The 27356-nt window shown below is 33.0% G+C and overlaps 2 protein-coding genes across 6 annotated transcripts in view; one reads left to right on the top strand and one right to left on the bottom strand.

The window, feature by feature from the left end:
* LOC111513659 (probable phosphorylase b kinase regulatory subunit alpha) overlaps nt 1–20898 on the bottom strand; it is a 34068-nt gene extending 13170 nt beyond the window's left edge. The window contains exons 1-7 of one of the 2 annotated variants that reach the window (XM_074181567.1): nt 20057–20898; nt 17525–17713; nt 15522–15674; nt 13670–13843; nt 13399–13612; nt 9837–9946; nt 4433–4580 (exon numbers count right to left, since the gene is read on the bottom strand). In XM_074181567.1, the coding sequence (XP_074037668.1) occupies nt 4433–4580; nt 9837–9946; nt 13399–13612; nt 13670–13843; nt 15522–15674; nt 17525–17713; nt 20057–20785 (1717 nt within the window). In that variant the 5' untranslated portion in view covers nt 20786–20898. Of the gene's footprint in view, nt 1–4432; nt 4581–7824; nt 7973–9836; nt 9947–13398; nt 13613–13669; nt 13844–15521; nt 15675–17524; nt 17714–20056 lie in introns of both variants that reach the window. The other variant, XM_074181566.1, reaches the window with a different exon arrangement.
* Nucleotides 20899–23555: 2657 nt separating this feature from the next.
* Nucleotides 23556–27343, top strand: LOC111517033 (uncharacterized). 4 transcript variants are annotated; one of them, XM_074181779.1, is made up of 4 exons: nt 23560–23585; nt 23636–23679; nt 23833–23968; nt 25642–27343. In XM_074181779.1, the coding sequence occupies exons 3-4, from the start codon at nt 23857–23859 to the stop codon at nt 27315–27317; spliced, it is 1788 nt and encodes a 595-aa protein (XP_074037880.1). In that variant the 5' UTR covers nt 23560–23585; nt 23636–23679; nt 23833–23856; the 3' UTR covers nt 27318–27343. The 4 variants fall into 4 exon arrangements, with proteins under 4 accessions (XP_074037879.1, XP_074037880.1, XP_074037882.1 ...); XM_074181778.1 differs by having other exon boundaries at nt 23556–23679; XM_074181781.1 differs by lacking the exons at nt 23560–23585; nt 23636–23679 and adding an exon at nt 24077–24147 and having other exon boundaries at nt 23832–23968.
* The last annotated feature ends 13 nt before the right edge of the window (nt 27344–27356 follow it).

A 27356-nucleotide genomic window follows, 5' to 3' on the forward strand; every position in this document is an offset into this window, starting at 1 on the left:
TAAAATACCAAAATCAGAATGTTCTAGGAATTTGGGAAATTTAAAACTTTCAAATGTTTTAAAATTGATCTAGTATTTCAAGATTCACTTGAATTGAAACGGCATTTTTGTCTTCAGTTGTGGTAGAAGCCTTTGTGGTATTCATACCAATTCTGATTTCAATAATATTCAAATTATTAGAACTTTACTATAGCTTTCATTTTACGATTCTTATATTCCAGATGAATTCTGAAACAATGTACATTTGAACGACACACCAGTGTAAATCAAGACAAAATAAAAAAATAATCAAAATGGTTAATACATTGTTAATAGCTAGTCCTCAACCCAACATGCAAAATTTCGGTGAATGAATACGAATATAAATGGTATGTTAAAAAACTAGGAGGAATCTTTACACTGAAACAACAATTAACCAACGAGACACTACTTCAAAGACCTTTTTGTATTCAAAGCAAATAAAGAAAGCGAGCTTTATCGAATAAATGAGGTATGTGGTGTGATGTTTTAGTCCAAGTTTATGTCGTGATAGCTGACGATGTTAAAATAAATATCCAATTATTTTCCTCAATATAGACTGATATTTTCTACTCCATCTTGAAAAACTACAAAAATATGTTGAAATCAAGTATCTTGACGTAGTTGTTGCCTTTGAATATTTCACTTGTAATATAATACATCAATACTACTTAAAACAATTACAGGACTTTATCACAAATATTGAATTTAACGTGAATCATAAATAGAACATAGTTTTCAGAATTGCTGCTATTTAGCTTAGTAAAAAAAATGAATTGAGAAGACATTTGTCAGCGACAGTCAAACTCTTTTCTTACAGATTCTTGAAACATTGAGAGTAAAGATATATTTTACAACACAACACAATTTCTTGTCGGATTAGAAATTTTCATGTGAGGAAAAAATTTGTCCGTTAAGTGAGTTTATTGAATTATATTATAGATATTTTCAACATTGAAAAAATTCAATAACTTCTGATTTGAAATTTCTCTAGATACTCCATAGAACATGAAATTCTCTTTTCAAAGATAACTGAAAAAGCAATTTGTTCTCTAGATGAAAACATTACATGTTTTGTAAAAAATATAGCAACAAAGGAAGAAATTTGTATTTTTAATAAAAACTTTGACAGTTTTTTTTTGTAATAGAAACTGACCACGTTTACACGGCATCCTAAAGGAGGATTTTTAATATGTTGTTTCGAAAGTTTTGTCCGTTACAATGTCATATGTTTTAGTAGCTCCATATCGCAATAAATATTTATTCTGTGCCGTGGTATATAACATTAATAATATTTATTAAGTTGGATCATCTATAGATGACATTGAGTATGTCATAAAGTGTGCGAATACAAAATTAAGAATACAAATTCCGTGTACTTAGAGGCACAATATATAATTTACATAGATAATATAATATATAATAGTCAAAACCTAAAATAATCTACTATTTATGCAACAGCATCGTTATTAAAATCGGACTAAAATTTGAACATGTACATACTACATTAATGTCAAAACCAAAAATAGTCTGTTATTTATGTAACATCATCGTTATTAAAATCTTCCTAAAATGTTACACATGTACAGGGTCATAAGTTATCATCCATATATTCTTTGATAGAATATTAGGATTTATCCAGGAGCAACTCTTTGAAATGACATGAATCAGATACAACTAATCTGTGTGATGGCACTTCCAACTGTAGGGAATTTCTAGTATTATAATTCTTATTAGCATCAAGAGTAGGAAAACTAGTTATGTGCGATTTTACATATTTTAATATCTCATAAATGTATATACTTGTAACAGTCAATATTCTGAAATTTTGGAAGATGAGTTTGCAACTTGTCCTTCTAGTAACTCCTGCTACATACCTTATGGTTCTTTTTTGAATTTTGAGTATTCTGGAACAATCACTAGATACATCGCAAGCTATAATACCATAGGAAATGTTACAATGAAAATATGAATGGTAGTACATTATTAAGAGTGATCTATTTACATTCCAGCGTAGTTGTTGAATACAATAAGATATCTTTTTACAAATTGTATCAATATGTTTGTTCCATTTGAGATTTTCTGTTATCTTCAAACCCAAAAATTTTGTCTCCTCTTGTTGTTGAATTGATCCATTATTGATGTTACTAGTAAACTATGATCTGTAGTGGTTCTTGAATGATTAAAACATAAAATTACAGTTTTTATTTCATTTAACAAGAGACCATTGTCTGAGAAGCACTTTTGGGTTATTTTCATTTCATCAGATGCTTTATTAACTGTGGCTTTAATATTTTCCTGAGTTAAATATAAAGATGCGTCATCAGCATACATAACGAACTGATCATTAAAAAAATCATTTACATATATTATATATAAGAGTGGACCTAATGTAGAAACCCTGAGGAACTCCGAGGTTTCCTCAGGGTAAGGAATCGTGCGACAGCTGAATGGCCGCAGGGTGATTTGCGTTTACGAACGATCCATTTGGGGAACCAGGGGAAACCTCATTATAATCAACCTTCCCCTAGTAATGCGGGGTTCTGCCAGAGGTGACCAACTCTTCCCTTGCTAATCGAGGGAACACACATATATGAAACAGACACAACAAAAACCAATCCCGAGGCTGGACAGAAGTGCTCACCAGCGGCGGCTCGTCAGAGGTGGCAAGGGAGGCTTAGCCTCCCCATAAAATTTGAGGCTATTCATCGCAATAAATTAAAAGATATTAACAAACAATTATGATAATTTTTTTTTAAAAATGCTTGGGTATCATTACCATTAATTTTCAATACAAATACATGATATGCCCGAAAAAACACTATCACTCATTATGTAGTACGTACCACACTGTATCCTGCATCAACAAAACTCAAACGCACCGCCAATGAACGAATAACGAATAAACCATCAACCCGAAATAATAAATGACATACGTTACAAGGGAGCCAAGCCTCCGACCGCTTTAAAAAACACAGGCTCCACGAGACCGATCCAACCAGCGACATACGTCCCGATTTGTAATTTTAGTTGCAGAAATTATAGCGTTAGAGGCGGCTAGCCTCCACTTGGTCTCCGTTAGTCGTTAGTGTATGACTGCGCTTGTTTTTTTATTTAATTATTCGAACGGGATGCCGTGACGGACCGGAACTGAAAAATATTTTGGTAAATCGTTTTAGTGTTTCTTGATAATATTTGTTATTTGTGTATAAAACAGGCAGTATTGTATTATGGCAGTGCTTTTTGGTAATATTTTCAATGTGTTTTTAAAGTGTTTTCTTTCAATTTCAAGATGTTTTCAGGTTTTCACTTTTCGGTAAGTTTTTTTTCCATTTATTATGGATAAGTTGCACGAAATTAAAAAATCTGACGGTATAGTCCAACCAAATTTGATTTCAATTAAAGCGTCAGATAATCGACAAAATCGAGGATTTAATATTAGTTGGTACGATAAATGTGATTGGTTAACCGGCTCCATTAAACGAGAAAAACTTTTTTGTTGGCCCTGTGTTTTATTTTCCGTACAAACCGAATACCAAACGTGGTCTAAAATAGGATGTTCCAATTTGAAAAAATTACCTCGTTCTACAGAAAGACATTTAAATCGGTCGAATTTAAAAAGACTCATCGATATTACGATTTATTTGGGTTCCCAAGAATTAGCTTTTCGCGGTCACGATGAAACCGAAGATTCGATTAATCGCGACAATTGCAAGGAAATTTTAATGTTATGGGGCAAATATGATTAACAATTTGGCACTTTTTTAAACGGTATCGTTTTTTCGGGCACCGCAAAAACCATCCAAAATTAGCTTATAGACAGTGTGGCATATATTATTAAGGAAACTATAAGCAAGGAGATTGAAAGTGTTTCTTTTTTTGCATGGAAAATTGATGAAACTACTGATATTACCTGTACATCACAACTTTCAATCGTTTTTAGCAATTTTGGAAAAAACTGTTATATTAAAAAAGAAGTATTATTTTATTGACTAAGAAGAGTTCATTTACAAATTTTACAATAAATAACATAAAGACAACCCTTTTTCCTTGTTTTTGTTTTTTTAATGGTCAGTTTTATACGTATAATTTTCTGCAATACTCAATTTTTGTTTGCATTTATGAAAATATTACGTTTTTTGCTTTAAATAGGTGCGGTACCTCAAAAAATTTTCGCGCCTCCGGCGGGCTTTGCTGTGTGTATATAGTCTTTATGGCTTCAGCCTCCCCTGTTCTCCAATGCACGAGCCGTCACTGTCGGTTGTTATAACAACTGATGCTCATGTAAATGTGGTCAGTAATATTTTTCGAAAGTATAACATCAAACTGTATCGTTTTTGTACAGTAAAAATAAAAAAACTTTTCCAAGAAACCAATCTACTACGAACATTACAATATTCTGTGCAATTATTACCTAAATGATTTTTTGTAGCAACAACAGTTATCGTCGGCCTCCCGAGCATGTTTCGCCAATTCATTGTTAAGAAGGACAAGTGTGCAACCACTTTGTCAGCCAATAGGGCGATGTCGTAGCTGGTGTAGTACTCTTCGAGGTCAAGGTTCTAATACAAACAGGAACAAAAACATGCAAAACACACCACAAAATCGTTCAGCATTAGCGTCACATACGTGACTGAACTGAAGAATCACCGGTTAGTAAATCCCCAAAACGTCCATTCACAACAATTAAAAACTTTCTGGACGATATTTTTGAAAATTCATACATACTTATAGTAGTCAATTATTCAAAAATGGTGGTATTCTATTGTTTTCACTGATCCTATTTATTATTTACCATATTTTCTTTTAGTCTCACTCAAATGGTAAAACGTTCATGTAGGTATATAATAAAAATTGTTTCTTTAATTTATTCTTGTTATGAAGACACCATCTGTGATACCAAAAATTGAACACCCTTTTCCTGAGATGAACCAGAGTGCCTGAAGACAATCTGCTGCAAATCCGAACTTCAATATAGACAGTGTAATATACAGTGTGTAAAAGCCAAATGGAATAATTTCATTATTTCGGTTACGGTACATATTTCAGCAAAATTCCAAAACACGTCAAATTTAAATTATAATTTGACATACTTCAACGGAACAATGCCAACACTACCTTCAACCCCCGTCGAATGACAGGTACAACCTCTAATTTTTTAAATGGGAAGTATAGGCTTGTGAAATAACGTTTGAACGGTCTCTTCATTCTCTATTCAAAAATGTTATCGTTTTCAAGTTTATTGCAACAATTAAGATAAAGTAAATTAAAATCATGTGGTTACCGAAAAACGTTAAAATACACTCAAAACTTATTACAATATACTCAAAACTTATTACAATATACTCAAAACTTATTTTATTTTGAGGTATTGATAATAAGAAAGTAAGCAAAAACCATAGCTATGTTCTTTTTATATGGTATCCTTTAAAAAACTGTAAATAATTTCCGTGGCAACGTTAGTTTAAAAACGACTTGTCAACTTGTTTTGTATGTCACAACATTAGTTGTCAGTATTTTGATTTTAGTTTAAAGTTCGTTAACTTCAAGTCTTACAAATGGTTAGATCAACTGAAATGCGTAAAATAACAGTTTTTCAAATGATTGGTTACGGAGATAAAACCCAAACACAACAGGAAGTACCTCGCCTATTTCATGAGAAATTTCCTAATTTACCGCCCATATCTCAGGATCGATAAGCAAAATAAAGAAGCAGTTTCGCAAGCTTGGTAGTGTGGGGCAGATAAAAAAAGCAGCTGCCAATGCAATGAGTTATAAACTTAAATTAGATGTGATGCTTGAGTTTGAGGAAAACCCACATACATCGAGTAGACAGGCATCCACTACATGCAATATTAGCCAGGCATACAGTAACTGAAATAATAAATGAATTTGGTCGGTCGGTAGCCAAACGGTTCGGCGTGGGTGCTTTGTTCACTCACTCGAATTGACTGCCATGTTGGTCGGTGGTTCAAGCCCCAGTCTGAACGATTGATCTTCACTTGCTACCCAACCTGTGTTAGGAATCAACACGTTAAAAGGTAAGACCTCGTTAATCCTTAGCTCGCACAAGTTTCGACTTCTGAGGGTTGTCGTTCGTAGGGGTGCGACAGCTGGTTAACGGAAAAACAGATTTTAAACAGACAGATTCCATCTGGCTTTTACACACTGTAGAAAAATCACTGTCTATGGAAATTTGTTACAGACGTTTTTCGATACTATTGAAATAATCATTTGGAAAGTATGAGAAAATTGTAGATATTCGAATTTATGAGGAGAAACACTTTGGGACTTCTCAGAAGGCAGTTCTAAATATTATTTAAATTTCCAAGACATAATATCGAACATGATGTGAGATGTTCAGGCCAAATTAGATCAATAATTGATGTTCCAGATTATGTTCTGTTTTCGAGTTCATTAGCAACGGCCAAAGCGAAAATGGGACTAGATGTCGGATGGCCAAGCTATCCTGTACACTCCTGAAATACTTAATGGATTACTGACTTCTTTGGCTGGCACAAGACTATTTTCTATTGTTCAAGTAGATTCAGCCTGCATGAACATCTGACAACCTTAATATCAATCAATCAACTGGAATGTCTTCAGTATGCCATCACGGCTACCATAAACGATATTCCAGAAGATGGTCCCCAGTTAGTCTCACAGATCTACGAGACTAACCTTTGCGAGGTATCTTGCATAAATGTCTGTCGGATATAAATCAATATCCAGCGTGATATTAGCCAGCGAAGTAGTTTTTTTCGGCAGGAATTTACCAGAACCTACTGTGCGGCTAGTTGGGAGAGATGAATGTTTTAAAATTTCATTTCAAAATATCAATTATTTTGTATACCTCCATAATTTTACTTATTTCATACTTTAGATAGATATAAGGAATCCTTGTCCGTGGATCAGAGGTTTAGCATATTCACCTTTTATATTTTGTATAATTTATGTTACTAACTTATTGAATCCTTGTCAAAGTGTGAAGAGGGAGAAAATAAATATCTATCTATGGTCACCATAACTATGACATATAAGGATGACTTCGTTAAAAACTGAAACACAACTTGTGATTACAATTTTATAAGAGATTTTCAAAAACTAAATCCAAAACCCAGTTCATTCACGCACTCCCAAATTCAAGAAACAGTTGCAAGATTATTATTTTGGAAGCAATATATTGTTGCAGTGATGACAGCTGTAATCACAGAATATATGCAATGGTGATCAAGGAATTTACCCACCCCACTACTTTTTCACAACAAAACAAAAATTATGGACTCATTGAACAGTTACCAAATAACTTTAAATATTCATGTGGCTGATAATCATCAACTTTTGTAACATTCAGGAGTTTATAGGAGTTCTGAGAATAAGATTTTCTAAATTTAGAAATAAATTGTACTGGAGCTGGTTACCCTGAGTATTGTTATAATGAGACAATTTGATGACATAACAGATCTTGAGAAATTTTTGAAAAATATAAAATACTTTTGGCGAACAATAAACTAAGTGTTGTCACAAACTTTAAACTTGAAATTTAATGTACTCTGAAATACTCATCTCTACAACAAAGACTCACCTAGTATAAAATTACATTTCAACAGAATACACCCTGACATGATTTTTGTTGTGCCAAAAAATAGTTTTTAATGAAAAAATTCAGTGTAGTAAATTTTTCACTCCCTTGAAAATATTTAGGAAAACTGTAAAAAGTAGCGGAAAAAGTATATCCCTCATAGTTTGAACTCGCACAAAGTCTTGTTAGCTTTCCAAAGAAATAATATTCCGACAATGAAGTACCTAGATGCAATCTTCGGCAAACCACAGTCACCAATGGCCTGCCCAACATATTCTGCCAACTCGACTTCAAAAAGTTTAGTTCGCCCTTGCAAATATCTATCATCAGTTCGTAATCCGTTGCCGTGTAATTTTGAGACATGTCCGTGAACTGAATAATCATATAAGTTAAAAAAATAATCAAGAATGATGAAACACATTCACTGGCATATTGTGGCTTTCAAATAATGATGTGTATGGGAGGAGCAAGCTACAGGCATGACATGTAACAATTCGAAATAATTGTGTTTAATATTAACAGCATATCAAGATGAATATGAAATTAACATTTCACCACAAGTCAATAACTTTCAGAATTGGAATCTGTTACCATAATTCATATTGAGTTGGTTGACACTTAATTTTTTTAATTTGGATAATGGCTCGCACTTGGCACATCGCAAAGAGATAGCTATACAAACGAAAGTCTTCGGCAATGTCTTAGATTTAAGGACAATTAATCATATGTCACTATTATTTGACAATGTAACACTTTCACTGTACTGTTTCTACGATTTGAAGTGTTTTATACTACACAAAAAGTTGTTTTCACAACTAATAAACTATAGGAATTTCACATATCACAGTAAATACATTTTATCTCATGAAGATGAATTTTATCCTCAAATTGGGAGTGTCCCTGATTTATAACTGGATTATTCGAAATGCCAGATATCGAAGTTGGTAAATGGAATATACAAAATAATGTTTTTATAGAATCATCAATGGAGTGCTGAAGATTTTTATGAAATTGATCCAAAATCGTAATTTGTTGTTACTTTTCAGTGAAGATTATAAATAGAAGCTTTATTAAAATATTAGGCCGTTTGAAGTAAATAGATTAGAAATAATTAAATAAAAATAAAAAATCAATTGATTGAAAAGTGTCTTCTGATTTTAATATTAGATTGTTCAAAAAGTTTTGCCGTTTTGATGCCATGTGTTTTTGTAGCTCCATAAGTCAATAAATATTTATTCTTTTATGTGTTGAGATTTTATGTTGAAAAAATCTGTCGAAAATTGTGCAAGTTAGGAATTAGCGAGGCCTTACCTTTTAAAGTGCCAATCATATCGAAGGATTGAATGAATAGAACGAACCACTGAAGCTAATTCAACTGTGTTTATAATGAATAATAGATTGAAAAGAATGGTTTCAAAATTGATTGATGTAATGAAAATAAGTGGCAATGATAATAATACTTCTCAATATATAATTGAATTTCAATAATTTATGGATATGTAAATGATATAAATGATTGTCTAGTTGTATCAACTAATAATTGAAAGGTAAACTCTTCACATGGCAATAAACACGTTTCAAATGACTATATTTTATATGTATTTCCAATATCTATATTTTTTCAGTAAACTGTCACTATTAATGGAAAAGAAACATATATCAACCTATAGCTAGGTACTTTGACAGCTGTCACAGTACTCTGAACCTAATTTGCACAAAATTTGTGGCAGAAAGCTCAGCTGACAGTGATTGTGTTTCAAGAAAAAGTGAAACAAACTTCAATTAGTTCCTGGTAAATTAATAAAATGCTAGAGAAATATGAGTTACTGATATATTATAACAAAAAATATCACTTGGTTATTTCATTCTCAAAAGTTGGCCATTTTGATAAGTAGAACTTGCCTTCTGGCATTATATGAATCTACTGGAAGCACTTATTTTACACCAGAAGAAAAATACTGTATCACACCATGCGTTTCCCCAACTAAGTTAGCATCATCAGGAAATGACTAAGACTCTCAGCCATTTCCTGATGATGCTAACTTGGTTAGTGCAGCACAAAGTAGGCTACCAAAAAGGATTGAAGCTGTTTGAATTTTTATTATTATATCTTTGCTTTGCATTGCTTTACTAGCTATTTACCCTTTCAAAATCATTTAATTTTATCCAATTATATATTGACTTTTTGAAGTTTGCTTCACCATCGAGTGGTACAAAATTCCATGTTGCGACTCACCTGAGGAGTGAAAGCGAATATTTTATCCCCCAATGAGTAAAGTTTACTAGTGGACAAAATTCCAACATCACGTGACTTTCTTCCAGACAAACCCAGTTTTTTGTTACGACCTTAAATGAAATGAAATTAAAGGATTAATTGAAACCGCGAGAGATATAAAGTTGGTTAAATTTTTAAAAACCAAAACCCATTTCATAGCTTATTCAAATAATGTAAAATTTCCTAAGTGAACAATTATAGTGACACATCAGTAAAGTTGTTGCCAAAAAGGCTTACCTACACCAGTTGATTTTTTTCAGTACATATAAGTGGACTGTTCAAAAAATAAGGTAAATGTTCAAATTTCGCGGGCTTCCTAAATTCGATTCACGATTTTTTTATGTTGGTACATTCGTCTCGAACATATTTTCACAGTTTCAATTATTTTGTATATTTTGTTTGTGGGTGAGAGGCATAAAAATTAGAAGAAATGTGAAACTGCTCCTGATGAAAGTCCAGCAAAATATTAAGTGAGCAGTTTGATTTCATTGGGCCCGGTACAAAATATTGACGCTGTCACTGCAAAATGTCAAAATTATAATTTATGAATTTTGGCGCCAACTGACTGCTTTTATCCTTCGATCAGCGACCTTGATCCTACAATATTTTGTACATTAACAGAAAGGATAAATATATTTAATAATGTAATAAAATACAAAATTAAACACAAAAGGACAAAGTACGTTTATAATACTTTATTATACTTTTTATACTGATTATACTTTTTCGGATGGTAAATCAACAATAACAACTAGTAAAAGTTCAAAATTCCTGGGAATTGAGCTAGATTTTAGACTGGATTGGAAATCTCATCTGGATACTTTGTCAGAAAATGTTGCAAGGCATTGCTATGCCCTAAGAGTCATCACTAAAACAATAAATGTTCAAGCGTCAATGTCTGTCTATTATGCACAAGCCCACTCAAGGCTTAAATACGGCTTAATTTTTTGGGGTGCATCTGTGAACGTTAAAAAAATTTTTTCACTTCAAAAACGTTGCCTTAGAGTTATTTATAAATCCAAACAAACTGATAGCTGTAAACCTTTATTCATAGAAAAGAAAGTACTGACCCTATACAGTCAGTATATTCTTGACAGCATAATGTTTATTAAAAGCAATCCAAAGCTTTTTAACGACTTTGATAAAGCACACATCTACCCAACAAGAAATAAAGCAGATTTGGTTACTAATATTCCTAATTTTACTTATATTCAGAAAAATATACCGTATACTCTAATAAAAATCTATAACAAACTTCCAAATGCACTAAGAAGCCTCTCTAAAACAACACTCAAAAATAAACTTAAAAACTTTCTTCTAAATAGAGCATACTACTCAACTGATGAATATTTTAAAGATACCATCCCTTCAGATTTTACCTGCTAAAATGTCTCACATTTAATTGATTTCAATTTTTAAATGTTGTTAACTGTATATTTATTACACTGACATGTTCTACGCTCATCTGGGCATTTTACTTCATTGTAATTGAACAAATAATAAATAAATAAAATAAATAATAATATCAACCAAGCCCAAAAAACAGGTAAAAAACATATGATACAAACAAACTGACAGGAATAACATTTGCTAACATTTATTGAATTCTGCTGCACATTCTCTTCAGAGTAGCAGATAAGGTACTAAATAAGAAAAGGATGTTTCGGAAAATGAAGTACGATGGATAGGAATAAAAAAATCTATCATTTATGTTCCTCACTAAACTGTTGAGTAGTCTGGTAGCCAATATCTTATTAACAAGACATGCATAGTGAACAAAATGTGTTTCATCAAATTTTAAAAGTTACAATTCCCTAATGTGGAAGGTGATATGTACTTGAGGGAGAACAGCCTTTTATGAAACGAATGCACAGATTTTGAATTTTTTGCAAAGGACGTGCACCCTTCATGGGAAAACAAGGTCCATAAAGTATGTCACTTTAGAGAACAAGATAGTTGTAAAGCCTTTTTTAGCGGTAGTGTTTAGATCCCTTTTGTAGAGGAATAGTTTTTTCAAGGCTTAGGTAGGTTATCTTCGCGACAACACCAAATTCTTTGGAGAATTTGAGCTGTTGAACAAAAATAACACCAAGACATTGTAGTTTCAGAGACAGTAAGAATAAATTTGTTGTCAATACATTCAGGGAACTCATCAAGGCGTCTTATGTTGCAGGATGACCCTATAAGAATATTTTGGCTTTTTGCTGGGTTTAGGAGTAGGGAGTTTCCTCGGTCCACCTCTATATGGTTGTAAGATTGTAGTTTATTTTTATCAGCGTATCAATTTTTTAAAAAGGCTGAAAGTTCAAGTAGACAGAGTAGGCTAACACATGCAGATTACAATTTTCCATTAACTGCTGCGAGTTAGATGTAAAAAATTTAAAAAAGAGTGGAAGCGAATACCGAACCCTGAGGTTCGTCATGTTTCACAATACGAGTGTCTGAAGTGTCTGTTAGGTGGTCATTTACACTGACAAATTGTGATTGGTTGAAAAGATAGGATTCAAGCTAGTCTGAAATTCGTCCATTAAATCCATAGTAATGGAGTTTGGCGATTAGACAGTCAAGTTTGACACTATCAAAAACCTTCAACATATCCAATAGGTTTCCTGATTGATTCGGTCGTTTGTGGAGATCAAATCGTGAAGTGTAATTTATGAAATATCCAATAGTGTAGAAGATACCACTTCTTGGTTGTCTAGGGCTATGGAGAAATCGTCTGTCATAGAACTTAATGCCGAAACAGTAATATGAACTTTAAGAAGCCTGACTGGTTTGAAGGTAGACTATGCTATTCTTTGATGACTCCATCAGCAATTTTGAGGGGTACAGTCATGAGATTTATAAGATGAAGATCACTGAAACTATTTACTTTTGCAGAGGGCCACTTAGGGATAGGTTTGACAACTGATGTCTTCCACTGCTGGGAAAACACAACCTGTTTGAAATGATCAATTGATTATATGTGTGAGGGACAAAAGGCAGTTGAAGCTTTTCACCTGAGATTTTGTCAGGTCCTTCAGTATGGGGCTTCTACTTCATCAACAAATAGTAACACTGTTCGACATATGACATTTACTTTCAGCAGTTATAGCGTCAATGTTATAAAAAGAAATCAAGAAAAACAAGAATCAAATTTAGTTGCAATTAATAACTACTGCAGATTACCAATGCTCAATACTTAGATATTTCAATTAGCCTTCACTTGGGATACACTTCATTTTAAATAATTAATTGAATAATTAATATCTCATTACTGAAAGGCTACGCTTCACCATTTCTCTGCAATGATTCTTTAACGACAATTACAAGTTGAGCCCTCAAATTTTTCAAAGATTATTTTAGAAAAAAATTCAACTTCTAAAACTCAAAATAGACTGTTATTCACACTGAAATAAAAATATTTCCAAAGTTTCATTAGGATAGTGAGTTAAACATTTTTCTGAGACATGTACTCAACACACCTAAACTCTTTATATAAGAATCTTACTGTTACAACTGACTAGGTATATTAACAACCTACCTAAATAGGTATATAAATGAGAAAGCACTCTGGCGGGCTGTACTTCAATCGGGGCAACATCCGCTATAGTTTGAACATGAATATCATGCTCTGCTAGCTTATCTTTAACTTCGTTATCTTCAGCTAAAATCACAACTTGCACCACAACATCAGGTTTTTTCTCAGAACACAATCGCCTGTTCAGAGGGTCCAGTTCTCCGGGTGCCAAAAAACCCTAAGAATGATCATGAAATCAACCAAGTTTGTTTTGTTTTCTATTGTACAAACTTACTTCTTGTAATAACTTCCCTACAATAAATAAGGACTGAGCCCAAAGAAACGGACACTGGCCTAAAGGTATACGTTGCTGACTGCCAGGTTCTTTGTATTCTGCTGCTGCAAACTCTGCGGGAACTGAATACAGTTCTGGCACCAATCTCATACCCTCTTCAGTTCTGATCATAATCTACAAATAATTGATTGAATGAAATACTGAAAATTTTTAATGTATTTCTATGATGCTTGAAGCAAAAAATATCTGCCTTGCTTTGAATGAAAAAATCAAAAATAACAATAACTTGACATGTTGGGCTAGGTTATTGTATTGTATTGATGTTCTTTTAGTTCACTAGCATTATAATAATAACAACTTTAATGTTTTGATTGACTTCCGGATTTTGCCTGGACACATCAAGAAGAGTACTTCAACCACGCCACTGAAGATGACTGCCGTAGTTGTAGTTGCAAAGTTTAGAGATTATAACCAAAGAAGACCGTGGAAAAATCCAGAAGCCAATCAAAACATTGACGCCAGCGTGAAAGCCTACTTTAATATTTATTGAAGTCATCAAATCTACAAGTCACAATCTGTAAGATATGTTTCAATGTATTGAGCTCAAATATTTGTGAACCAAAATTAACAGTGACATATTGGACAAATAACAAGAGAGATTTAACAGGTTTCAAGTTCAAATGAATGCATGCTTCCAATAGATTACAGGGAGAAAGTTGAATAATTTGATGAGTCTGTACTCAGCCCCACTTTGAAATAAAGCTATTCCACATTAGGTGGTATTGTTAATCCATTATCTGTTCAGCTTTCCAACAGAATTTGAAACACGCCTCTCAATAGATAAATTTTGGTCAATCTCTATTCCTAAAAATTTTGGAAATGGGTGAACCAGAGCAGATTTTGAGCCAAGTTCCACTAACATAGAATTCTGGTTCAAGTTGGTTACTAGATTGAACCACAATTGTTTACCAACAATCAGGCCAAGGTTGGTACAAGAACACCAGTCTAACATCTCATTTGCCAATTTTGTTGCCTTGGCTGCTACAAGCAAGACATATTGGCAAATTGACGAAGTAATGGTGAGGATAAACTTTGAGGTATGTCATTGACACGACAAAAAAAAAGCAGAGGGGCCTAAATGGATCTTTGGGGTACACCCACTTGGATATTTATAGTGGCTGAGTAGAATTCTTGAAGTCTACCATTGATTTTAAATTTGAAAAGTACGTGTTGCCTCCTTTCTGTCAAGGATACACCTCCGACACCATACATTTTACCGAGAACTTCATTGTGACTGGGGTGCCACATTGGTCAATATGACTGAGACAGTTCAATCACGTCCTGCAAACCAATTGCTCAGTACTCATCAATGACCGAGTTGGCCGAAAATAAAGGTTGCAATAGTCCAGTTTTTAAGGTATGACTTATATCCAGAAAAATTGAAAAGTATTCTTTATCAACAGAATATTTCAATCTAAAACATATTTCACAAATGACCACCGTAGACAACTAACATGACTTTTAATGAGTGTGTGTATCTAGGCAATTGTTCATAGTTCTGACCAAAATGGTGACCATGTTGGGGTAGACTATGTCAAGTATTGAAATGCACTGGTTCGATCTATTTGAGGAAGATATATTTTGGCAAATATTGAAGTAGAAATAAGGAATTTTGAAAAATGTTAATAAGGTATCTCTGCACATTTTTGGCCAATGTGACAAAACCCATATTGGCATGAACATATCAATATCGGTTTCAATACTACAGCAGGCAACATGTTGAAATAAAATGTATAAAAATTCAAGACTTTTAAGAGTTATTCATCGTAAGGATTGAACCACATTTACTTACCTCTTCCATTTGCTTGGTGTATTTAGCTGCAATTTCTTTATTTCCTCTAAAGCAATTATCCAATATTAAATAACAGAAAAACAATGGCCATTCACATTCAATATTTTCAAACATTCTCAACTCCCACGGTTCATAATATAATCTTCTTGGGTCCTGGAACAAGTAAATTTTCAATCTATAAGAGCATATTTTTTGTTTGTAACACAGTCAAATCTTTAAAGAATATGTAAATTTTCTTAAATTTGTAGCTATTAACTTTTGGTTAACAAAATATATATTTCACCTGGAAATTGGCGAATTTAACAACATAATTAAACTTTGTTGCTATTTTCAGTATATTTTAAGCTGTTCCTCTGATGAACAATGAAAGAAATAGATCCATAATTGAACTTTGGGAAAAAAACAAAATTTTCCATCTACATTTTCGATACAATATAGCAACCTCGGAGTATGCTTATGCGCCCTGGTTCATACAAATTATGCTTCACTGAATTGGCTTTATTCGTTTTTGTATTCACAAAAACAGTATACCATTATTAAAAGCCAAAGTAATAACTGTTTGACGAATATTTGATGTAAAAGTGAATTTAGGAGTTCCCCAAGAGTTAATATTCGGGCACTACTCTCTTCATAAATGATCTCGATAATTTACACACTGAGGCCCATTTCATTTCATATGCTGATGACACTTCCGTTATAGTCCCAAACACACCGACGAGAGATAATACCTCGAAACCGGTGACCTTCTCGATTTTTTCAAGCATGGTTCCGCTGCTGGTTGAATGAGAAATATCTGCAAGATTAACCTTTGTGAGGTATCTTGCATAAATGTCTGTCGGATATAATTCAATGTCCAGCGTGGTATTAGCCGGGGAAGTAGTTATTCCGGCAGGCATTTACCTACTGTGTAAGTAAGCTGGGAGAGATGAAAAATTCGATATTTTATTTTGAAATATTTATATTCTTATTCTTATATATAACTCTGCGATACAGTCTTCAGAATTGTTTTAAATAACTAATTATGTCTGAATCCATTGAAAAGAAACGTCTACACTTTGATTATAGACGAAAACTTGTCAACACCCGAAGTCTCAAAATAGAAAACACTGTTTCACAGAAACACTGAGTCACAAAGTTCCTTGGAGTATATGTCGATGAGCATCTTAATTTCTACTCACTCTTCTCAATTAGTCTCAAGATTGAACTCTGAAGCATATACATTGAATAACTTATAAACTGTTCTCACTGAATACCAACTGATAAATCTCTATTACACTTTAGTTGAGTTTAGGATGTGATATGGCTTATGCTTCTGGGGGAGCTTCTACATCAATTGATGATATAGAAGCCCCAGAAAAGACATGTTCGATCTTGTTTCTGGAAACAAGCCACAATTTAAACTCATCAACAGTTATTATTATTTTTGATCATTAGGGCAAATGATGAATTATCATATACCAGATGCTAAGTACAAAAAAAAATCAAAATATTTTCTATTAAAAAGTAGTTATTATTCCTTATTTGACATTATTTAGTACTCACATTACATATTTCTTTCCTATGTGTAATGTGTGTAATATGGACGATATGTACATTTTGACTTTTTTCTTTTTTTTTTTCTCTACTTCAGTGGTTGTGACGTATCCTTCACAATTATGTGATTGTCTTCGAAGAAAATAGAGGTCTTTATTATTATCTTTTTATAATAAAAAGATTAGATAAAAGTGAACAGGAATGTGAACCTTGGGGCATATCAAAAGAGACATTTATTAAATGAGATCTGCTTATATCTGCTTTCAATAAATAAGAATAGTGGTTCAAAATTTACAAAACCAGGAAATTTCTCAAATATTCTTAATATGGTCAATAGTAGACCATATTCACTAACTGAATTGACCATAGTAGTTTCCTCAGATGAAACCTGGTTATGAGTTCGAATAAAACCTAAATATTCATAAATTTCAGAAGTGACTACATAATTACATATTTGAATATATAACTACCTCTTTGGGAGTCTTATAACCGTCTCTCAAGAATCTCTTGCAACCGTATTGACCTTGAAGTTTTTCAATGATGCAATCTCTTGTGTATTCAATTAAGGATGGATCATCCACAGCAAAAGCTGGAAAACCAATCACAGATAATAGTCCACTGTCGATTTCTTTTGAACTGGATTCTCTAGGTAGCATCGACTGCAAAAAAATTATTTTATATTGACATAATACGACAAAAATGATGATATATTGATTGGTATAGCATCAAATATGATTATTAATACATTTATTCATCAATCTATCTTAAAGTTCTCAGCTTCCACAATCTGCAAAAAATAAAAATTGTAATGGATCGTACGTGGCTATCCGTCATGGATAAAGATAAAGAAAGTGGAAAAATTAAAAGAGAATAAATAATATCAGAAAGCACTACATTGAAAATTTGCAAAGTCGAACTACATAGACATATTTCATATTTCAAAATTTCTTTTTATTTCTGTCAACGAAGTTTGAAAAGGAATCAAATCAAAGAAGAAAAATAGCATAGTTGATTTTTTCAATTTTTGAGAACTGGAGGCAGATTTTGGCTTTAAAAAAATTAATTTGGGTTCCTGCACAATACTTAGCAGTTTTTCTAAAAGGCAAGGTTATGAAATGCAAGTTTTCCATTGTGAAAAATAAATTGTATTAGCAGATCAAGATATATACGGGTAAATTAGAAATTTCTAAATAAAGTTCTCCATTACAATTTTGATTTTTTTTCATTATCTTACGTGTCGAGAATACCCAGAAAGATTAATAAAAAACTTTGATTTTCCACACGAAAAATTACATTTGGATATCAAATCTAACACCCCAGTACTTATATTTATACATTTTTGGAATCAACAGTTCATTTTACATAGGAATACTGGAGGAAAACTTTTATTACTGTGAAAAAATACCAGTACATGTTTTTTATAAAAAAAATATTACTTTTAGAAGGCTGTGACCACCTGAAATCATGTTTGACAATTTTTGCACAAGTTAATTTGAGTTATCTCATTCAATTCCATAATGAATGTTTGGAGTACAAACTGAATACAGTGGAGTCCCGATAGTCCGAAACGATCGGGACCGGACCCATTTCGGATTAACGAATATTTCGGATTAAGCGAAATCATGACCAAAATTAATGTTATAATGGCGCAATTTTGCTGCGAAGGAGAGGTCTTCTTCTCTTCGACAGAAAAATGTAACAGACTTTTATAAACCAATATAGTTTTGAACTACATACGCTCAAATTGTTCTGTTCTGTTAATTACACTTATCTTTGTACATACTGTAATCCTTAGTATGTATATATTGCAATACATTTCTTCTACTTTTCTTTCGGATTAAGCGGACTTTCGGATTACCGAAGTTCGGATTATCGGGACTCCACTGTAGTAAGAAGGTATTTTTGTATAATTTTGTTCATGTGAAAGTAATTGTTTCAAATGTACTTTATCTTTCGTGTAACTCAATGTTTATATGAAAGAAGTAGTTACAAGAAGGGTTCTTCCAGTTTGTACCTGCAAGTAACTTCTTTTGCATGATCACCACATCTTTGTAAATAATTTATTTCGAAATTAGTTGCTTTCTTCTTTCCTTTGAAAGTTTTCCACATTTTGAAATGAAGATGGAGAAGTAGAAATACGAAACCTTTCTTTCTCAAAAATTAAACCCTTCTAAAAACATACCCCTTTCAATTTGGATGTTCATTGTCTCAAAATGTTGGAAAAACAGGGACATTCGTGAATGATATGGTGGTGTAATTTGAAAAGAATGTGTTGTCATTGAATAAAAATATCAATTGTTAGTAAGTGGTTACTTGCAACAGCAATTTGATTTTCACATAGATCTTGGTGGCAAAGAAAATGTTTTTCAATAATAACAGCCTCTTAGACATAATAGTTTTCTCAAACTATTTCAAGGTTTTTCCTTTACTAAAAGAAGATATTCATGTATGAAATGAACTACTGAATCAAAAAATGGTAAATATCAATTTTTTCTCCTTGCTGTAGTTTATGGAAAATTTTTGATTAGACTTAAAGGTTTTTGTCTACCAATTACAAATCTGAAGTTAAAACTTGTTGCCCCATTGTATTTTCAGAGATAGGACCATGAAAAAGTCAAAACTGTTGAAAAATTTACTTCCAGTAATTCATTTCTAGTAATGAAAACTTGTAAGGTGACACCTTCAAAACAGTATTTAGTTCTCTGAAAAATTTTGAGGAAATTAAATGTTCAGTATGTAAAAAAAAGGAGTGGCAAATGAATAAAAGTTCGTAGAATGCAATTGTGAAAGAGTGTTATTTAAAAAAATTTGTGGAAAGTGACCTGGAATTAGTTTGAATTGTATCTCCGAAAGAAGACTGGAGCATGAAGTTTCAACTTCAGTCTAATGAAAAATGTTTCAAAAAAACAGCACTAGACGGACATCTAATATTCATTGACTTCAGATTGAAATTGGACTACTGTCTTAACAACACATTTCAAAATTCAGATGGTGATTCAAACCTGTAATACAGCCTGGCACTTCTGTGCTTCATCCGCCAGGACGTGAATAATACTGTAAGGACCCCCTCGAGCACCAAACAAATCAAGCTCATTCATAGCTTCTAGCGCAGCCTTAGCCATACCGATGGAACTAGCATTCAATTCAGGCAACCCGTGGTTCGTCTTGTCACCTCTTTCCCATATCCCATAGTCTGGAGTGCAATAGGCACACTCAATATAAAAAACCAGATTCTGAATAAACGCTACCTCATCGAGAGTGAATATAATCTGTAAGCCCGAAGCCGTCATTTGAGCCAAAACCAGGAGATACAGAGAAATGGCATCGATTTGCAAATGTCCCCATTCGTTGTCTCCCACAACAATCTGGCCAGACACAGAGGAGTACTTTGCATGTAGAGAATCCAAGGGGTTCTGAGTTTGCTTGAACTTTTCGACTTTGTCCTTTTGTTGCATCATAGACATGAGCAATCCCCGCATCAGTTTGATACAGGTTTGTTCCAACTCATAGGTCTTCGCCCGATCTTCGTCCTGATCGGCCATTTTTTTGTAGGCCATGGAGAGTCCCCAGACCGACAAAATACAGTAGACATTGTCTCTTATCCAGGCATGATTATTGTCTGTGCTGAGTGGGAATAGGCCCGTTATTTGATTTTGGTGTTCCATAATGATTTTGTGAACCTGACGCTGGTAATAGTCCAGGCGGACCCCTGAGTTACTTCTGTTCCTCATTTTTAGCTGTATACTGATAGAAAAATTGAAATAGATATTACTTAAATTCAGAAAAACATTGCAAGATTCAAGGTTAACTGAATGGTATTGTCTACTTCTAAAATTTATTTCTGATTCTTCTTTGACGAGCGGTGTGAAATTGGCTTCTAAACAGGTGATAGAATTTCCGATTTTACCCGAAGCCGTTATAAACATCAGTGGCGTTCAAAGTTAAATTTAACAAGGCGTCTTATTTCGATCGCATAAAAAACTAAGAATCCAAATTTAACGGACGAGATACGAATAATTTGATTGCAAATCAAAATATCAGTGAACTGTTCAGAAAATGATTTTTATTCAAACACATGAACGACAATGTGCATTAATGATAATCCAATATCCAATCCAATGCAAGCAAACTCGTGAAAAAATGTAATTGACAATACGCCTCGGAAAATTTGACATAATACACCACTGATATTTAACCGCTTCGGCTAACATCGGAAATTCTAACAGCTAGGTTTATCAGCCAACTTCACTCTGCTTCTTTGAAGCTAGTCTAGTGCATTTTACCCAGTTTTCAATTTATTGGGAGGAGCTAAACAGAACACATGAACTTTTATCTTATGAGTATTAAGCTTATCAATAGCGGCTGGAAAGCTCATGCTCTTCCTGAAACAAAGTATTGTACCCTAAACAGTGGCATCGAAAAATGCGTAGGTATATCCGGAAAATGGGACAAATTCACAGGAATATAACACGAGTTATAACATGTGTTTCAATGTGAAATAATAATGAAGAGAAATTCATTTCCATTTTTGCGGTGAAGATGAATTGTGTAATATGGTAACAAAACCTCTAAGCGATGTAACCTGTTTGCTGGGAGCATATTGTGTATTGAGAATGTATACACATTTGGGCTCTTTGAGGGAATGTATCTAATATCGGATATGAAGACCACTACTATTGAAAATTGAAAATGTGACAATAATTACGTTTGTGATGCGAACGTTGAAAATTATTATTGACCAGACACATCTGAAACAACCTATATTGTCGCATTCTGAGAATAATGTTATCTCATAAACTACAACCCACGATTTGATCTCCACAAACCTTATTTGAAAAATATATCACGACCTGTTTCGGTAACACAGTAGCTTCTTCAACAGTGATTTGAATACTACACCTTGCTTCTTATGCTAATATTTATATACCACAAGTAACCATAATTGGGACTACCTCCATCAAATTACCTAAACCTCTAAAATTCCCATATACCCGAGGTGCCTCTTCAATTATGATTACCTGAAGCATATTACCTCACTACTACATCAATAATGATACTTCCTTGGTTTTTAAGAAAACAAGTTCAATAATGGTGGTCTATTCAAATCCAGTTGGTCATTAATTTGGATGTTTGAATTTTTAAGCTCAGTAATTTCCATTGCTTCCAAATAATTTAGTTTCAAACCTTTATTTTCTATGTGTAAAATTTCGAGCTCTTCGTTGAAGATATGATTTTCTTCTAGAAGGTGATTTGAATATGTTGAACTTGTTTTCTTATTCACATAGTTCATATATGATATGTTGCTGGGGATTCGATATGTCGTGATATATTTTTCAAATAAAGTTTGTGGAGATCAAATCATGAGTTGTAGTTTATGAAATTACTATGGATCTTCATCAAGTAACGGCCAAATCAATCACAACAAAAAAAATTAAAAAAATAGTCTCATCCAATAACAACTGTGTTCTGAATACTTGCGTGAAGTTAGCGTCGGACACCAGAACCCAAATTTAGCGCCCGCTCCACTCTCGAGTCCGATTTACACCACACACAATGTTCAGTCATGAAGATCGCTAATATATGGCAACCAATATTTCACAATATTTCCTCCAAGTCCAGTACATCATTTGATAGCAGTTTTCACTCATCATCTGTCAAATTTGAGGACAATTTACAGTTTGGGAAGCGAAATATTCCACTCAGGTAGTGGGAGTTCGTTTTTTTATGACACCGACATTTTCCTAAAAATTAACTATTCAATAAATCATTCTTCTGATGCATTTTTCACTTATAAATTTCACCAGTTGTAATCCAACATGAGGTTGTTGTGTTTTATATTTATCGCTTTCATGTCATCTAGTGATTAATACAGATTATAAAAGCTTCATGCAGTATTATAATAATTTGAAGTTTGAAGTCGATTCGGAAAGAAACTAATCATGCAAAATATTGATTGTCAAATTAACGATCTTCATGAATCAACAAACTATTAGTTGTGTGGTGTGAATTGGACTCGAGAGTGGGAAGCGGACGCTAGATTTGGCCGCTGGCAGATACCTATTTTTTTGATCATATATATTATTCTATTGTCTAAATATTAGCTGTCTTAAAATGACGTAGATCTGTATGCTCCGGGAACTTGAATTACTAATTTCATGTAGCAAATTATTTTTGTACCCCAATCAATGGCTTATTAAAATTGAATTTCATTAGAATCAAATAAGCTATTGACTCAATAAATTAAACTTTGTTTTCGATGCACTGCTGCACTAGAAGAAATACCTAGTCTTTTATTTTTTATATTTCAGGGACAAACTTTCATTACAAAATTGTAAAAGGAATAATATGAGCCTTTCCAGGTATAAGTACTAGAAATTGAAAGTCTCGTATTTTTGGGAAAACAATGTTTATTATTTTCCAAAGAAAAAATCCAAGTTTATATTTTCTTGTGATAAATGGTATCGTTATGTACTTGTTTTTTATGACCTCACTAGACCTTTAGCTTCCACATCACTATGCAGATAAGTGTCTTCAATTAGTATCTTCATTATATCCGTCTTGAGATGGACTCTACAATTTAATTCTTTGAACAACATATTGCTTTAAGTAATGTGAATATTTTTTGGTATGTAACGATATTTCTATATTTTCTCTAAAGCGAACTCAAATTTTGCGAAATTCCACTTGTGAACAGATTCTCCTGTTGCCGATTTCAATTTCCTCATCGCAATATTTGTGAGAAATCAATTGAATGTAATGTAAAATTATGAAATTTCAGCTACAACTATCAACATGATGCAAAATGGAAATCATTTTCGTATTTTTGATTATTCACCTGAGATATGAATGTTTAGGAGAAGTCTTGGAAACGGACAAAGAATGTTTTATTCCCGACAATGATATTAAAATTAAAAGTGAGTATGTTAAAAACACCAATTTAGTAATATTTATTAGGTAGGCTAAAAAATTCGTAAGCTAACACAAAGATGGCGCTACAAGTATTAAATCTATATAATTTTTAGTTAACCCTTACCTTCAAGACACGTGTACAAATTTCACAGCCGTCAAACTATTAGTTTGTAGAGAAAAGTAAGTAAGTAAAGTAAATTTTATTCAGGTAAGCATAATCTACAATATGAATTCAAGATTAAAACTAGCCAACTTGAGAAACTAGAAAAAAAAGAAAAGAACTAACTAAAACTGGAAAATGTGAGTCCAGGTCAAGCTACCTAAGCAATGCTTGTGTTGTAGTCATCAACCTGGATTACATTGATTATTTACATATTGAGTGGTGAGTAGAAAGAAGGAAACAACAAAGTAAAATCCATTGTGAGGGAGAGAGAATATGGTTGTTTATTGTATTTTGTATTTCTTGTTATTATTCGAGTTCGTATATGGTTTGTAGTCTGCTATAATTTTGGTTCACATATTCATTAAGTTTTGATTTCATTTTACGTTTATTAGGAATATGACTATCATTTCTATCGGGATTAGGTTTAACAATTTTGTACCAAAGTATGATATAAATTTCTGTGTCTACAGAGGGGAACATTTGTTTTCTGCTCAGATTTAGTACGTGTGTTGTAAGTATGACTTGTCTAAGAGATTGAGGTATTTTGCATCCATATTGAGCATTGATACGTATACAGCTTTCTTACATCAAATAAGCTAGTTTCTTTGTAAAGGTCTTCAGTTGAGTAGATACCTTCTATTTTTCTTAAAAATTATTTTTGATATGGTATTTTGCATGACCTCTAGAATGTGTAATGATGTTTTACTGAGACCACCCTATATAATGATACAGAACCTAAATAAAAATTCAGCGAATGAAAGCATTTTATTATTCAGATTTCTGATTTGATATAATTTAAAAACTAACTTACTTCCTCTCTTAACTGTGTTGTCAATGTGTTCTTCCCATCGCAGGTTTTGGTCCACTTGTACACCCAAATACTTCATGTTGTCAACTTTTTTAATTATTGGACACGAACACTGCGTCGGGATTTGGCATAAATACTTATGAACAGTGAGAGTGTTATTTTTAGAGGGTTGGTCTTTTTTTGTTGTGGTGAATGCCATAAACTTAGTTTTTCCACATTCAGACTCAGGAGGCTCACATTCAACCAAAAGAGTACATATGTGAGTTCTGTTTCAGCTTTCTCATAGACTTCATCCCAGGAATCGCCTTCAAATAAAAGTGCTGTATCGTCTGCGTGAGATATTATTCTGCCATTGATATTATGAAGTTTATAAAAACTGTTAATATAAATCAAATATAAAATAATAATATGTTATATATACCCTATTCAATTCAACTTTTTTTCTTCTCCATAATATTTAGTTTCTCCTTCAATCGCCAAGTTGGTGATGAGTAGTAATTTTTTTCTAAGAAAACTATATTGGTGTTCACGAAAAATCATATCAGTCAACTGAAAATTTGCTTCTTCTTCGCCTGATACATCTACAAATAATTTAATTTTTTCACATTGCAGAAATTAAAATAGAAAAGCGTTTGAAAAAAATACAATCCTTCATATAATATTTGTCTGTTTTTTAAATTACTTATAGTGGACCAATTTTTTTTCAGAGTACCTGCCGGAATATATGCGATGCCACAGACACGTAGTTCTACAAAATTTGAATCTGACCATCCTCAGAGGAGGCGCTTACAGTGATCTCCAGTGCGACTTTCTGAGTCTGAAACGGAACAACATCCAGGCTATCCATCCAGGCGCTTTCAAAGAGTCTTCCATTATAAATCTGGATCTATCGGAAAATTTTCTGAAATGCCTTTTCACCGATCGACTTCCACCGAACGATTTGGAAGTACTAGATCTGTCTAAGAACAAAATCACTTACATTGAACCAGGTTCATTTCCCTCAACAATTACTGATCTGGATTTGAGTTTTAATGGTATCACTGAATTCGACATAGACAACTTCGATAATTGCGAAGGCATTCGTAAACTTAGGTTGGCGGGAAATGGACTTGTCTCACTGATTTTGAATAAAGATTTGATGACGAAGTTGGAAAATCTAGACCTGAGTTATAATAGCATACACCAATACAATTTTTCCGATTTGGTCAGTCTCTCTCATCTGAACTTGAGAAGTAATAAATTGAGACGACTGATGCAAAAATCTTTTTCGAATCTGGATAACTTAGAAGAGCTGGATTTGTCTAATAACAAACTAGATGATGCACTTATCATGTTAGAACAATTTCCGAAACTACTTACACTCAAACTGCAAAATAATAATATAAAACAAATACAGCACAATCTCTTTCTCAGCTCGAAAAATCTAGGAGACTTGGATTTATCTGGTAACAGTTTGCAGAACTTCAACTTCACCAATAATGATCTGCGGAAATTATGGCGCTTGAAGTTGAACAACATGGAGTTGAGGCAGATTCACTCGTCGCAATTTTTGAACTTGAATGCTCTGTACGAATTAGAATTGTCTTATAATTCCTTGTCAAATTTCGAAGATTTTAACATACCAACTCTATGGCGACTGGATCTGAGTTTCAACCGTTTAACAAGAATTTGGAATAATTTTATACACTTGAAAGCTTTGGGGAGCTTAGATTTGTCCCATAATAACATCTATCGGTTCAACATCGAAGATTGCGATCTGGAAAGAATTTGGAAAATCAAACTGAATAACAATTACATTGGGAGAATAAGTGACAGGCACTTACCGAACATGAAAGTCCTTTTGTTCCTTGATTTATCCAACAATCATTTGAAAACCTTCTCCATTTCAGAGAACAAACTGAGCCGATTGAGAATCATGGATATATCTTCCAACAACATCTCTGACTACGATGAAGATACTTTTGAGAGTTTCACAAACTTGCGATTCTTGAGTTTGAGAAATAACTTCATAGGTCAAGTTCCCTCATATATTTTATTCGAAAACTCCCAGATGTTTCACCTAGATTTGTCGTACAATCTGATAACTTCTTTCAAATATAACAGACATCCTTTGAATACTACTCTGAAGACTTTCAACATCTTCGGAAATCCAATTAACTGTATTCATCTCAGGCAAATAGAGGAGTTTTGTCATCAAAACCGAATTGACCTGAATATTTGTGATAAGCACTGTAGAGCCGACGGAAAAACTCCAGTTTGTGTTGACTATGGGTGTGATTGTGAAACTGTATTCAACTCGTTGACAGAGATGTACTTACGAAAGGTTCATCAAAACAGTATTCAAAAGTGTAGCTTTGAAGAATTGACACATAATCTAGTTTGACAATAAATGCTTCTGAATGAAAAGTTCATTTTTGCAGCT

Source organism: Leptinotarsa decemlineata, unplaced genomic scaffold (genome assembly GCF_025532065.1).
Source record: "Leptinotarsa decemlineata unplaced genomic scaffold, Ldec_3_MD MMD2_tig00026314_RagTag_RagTag, whole genome shotgun sequence".
Taxonomy (NCBI): Eukaryota; Metazoa; Arthropoda; class Insecta; order Coleoptera; family Chrysomelidae; genus Leptinotarsa; species Leptinotarsa decemlineata.

Bases quoted from the DNA above. Each gene is read 5' to 3' on its own strand.
- LOC111517033 (XM_074181778.1), top strand. From the start codon at position 23,857: ATGGAAATCATTTTCGTATTTTTGATTATTCACCTGAGATATGAATGT. The intron at 23,969-25,641 runs GTGAGTATGTTA...ATTTTTTTTCAG, and splicing joins CAATGATATTAAAATTAAAA to AGTACCTGCCGGAATATATG.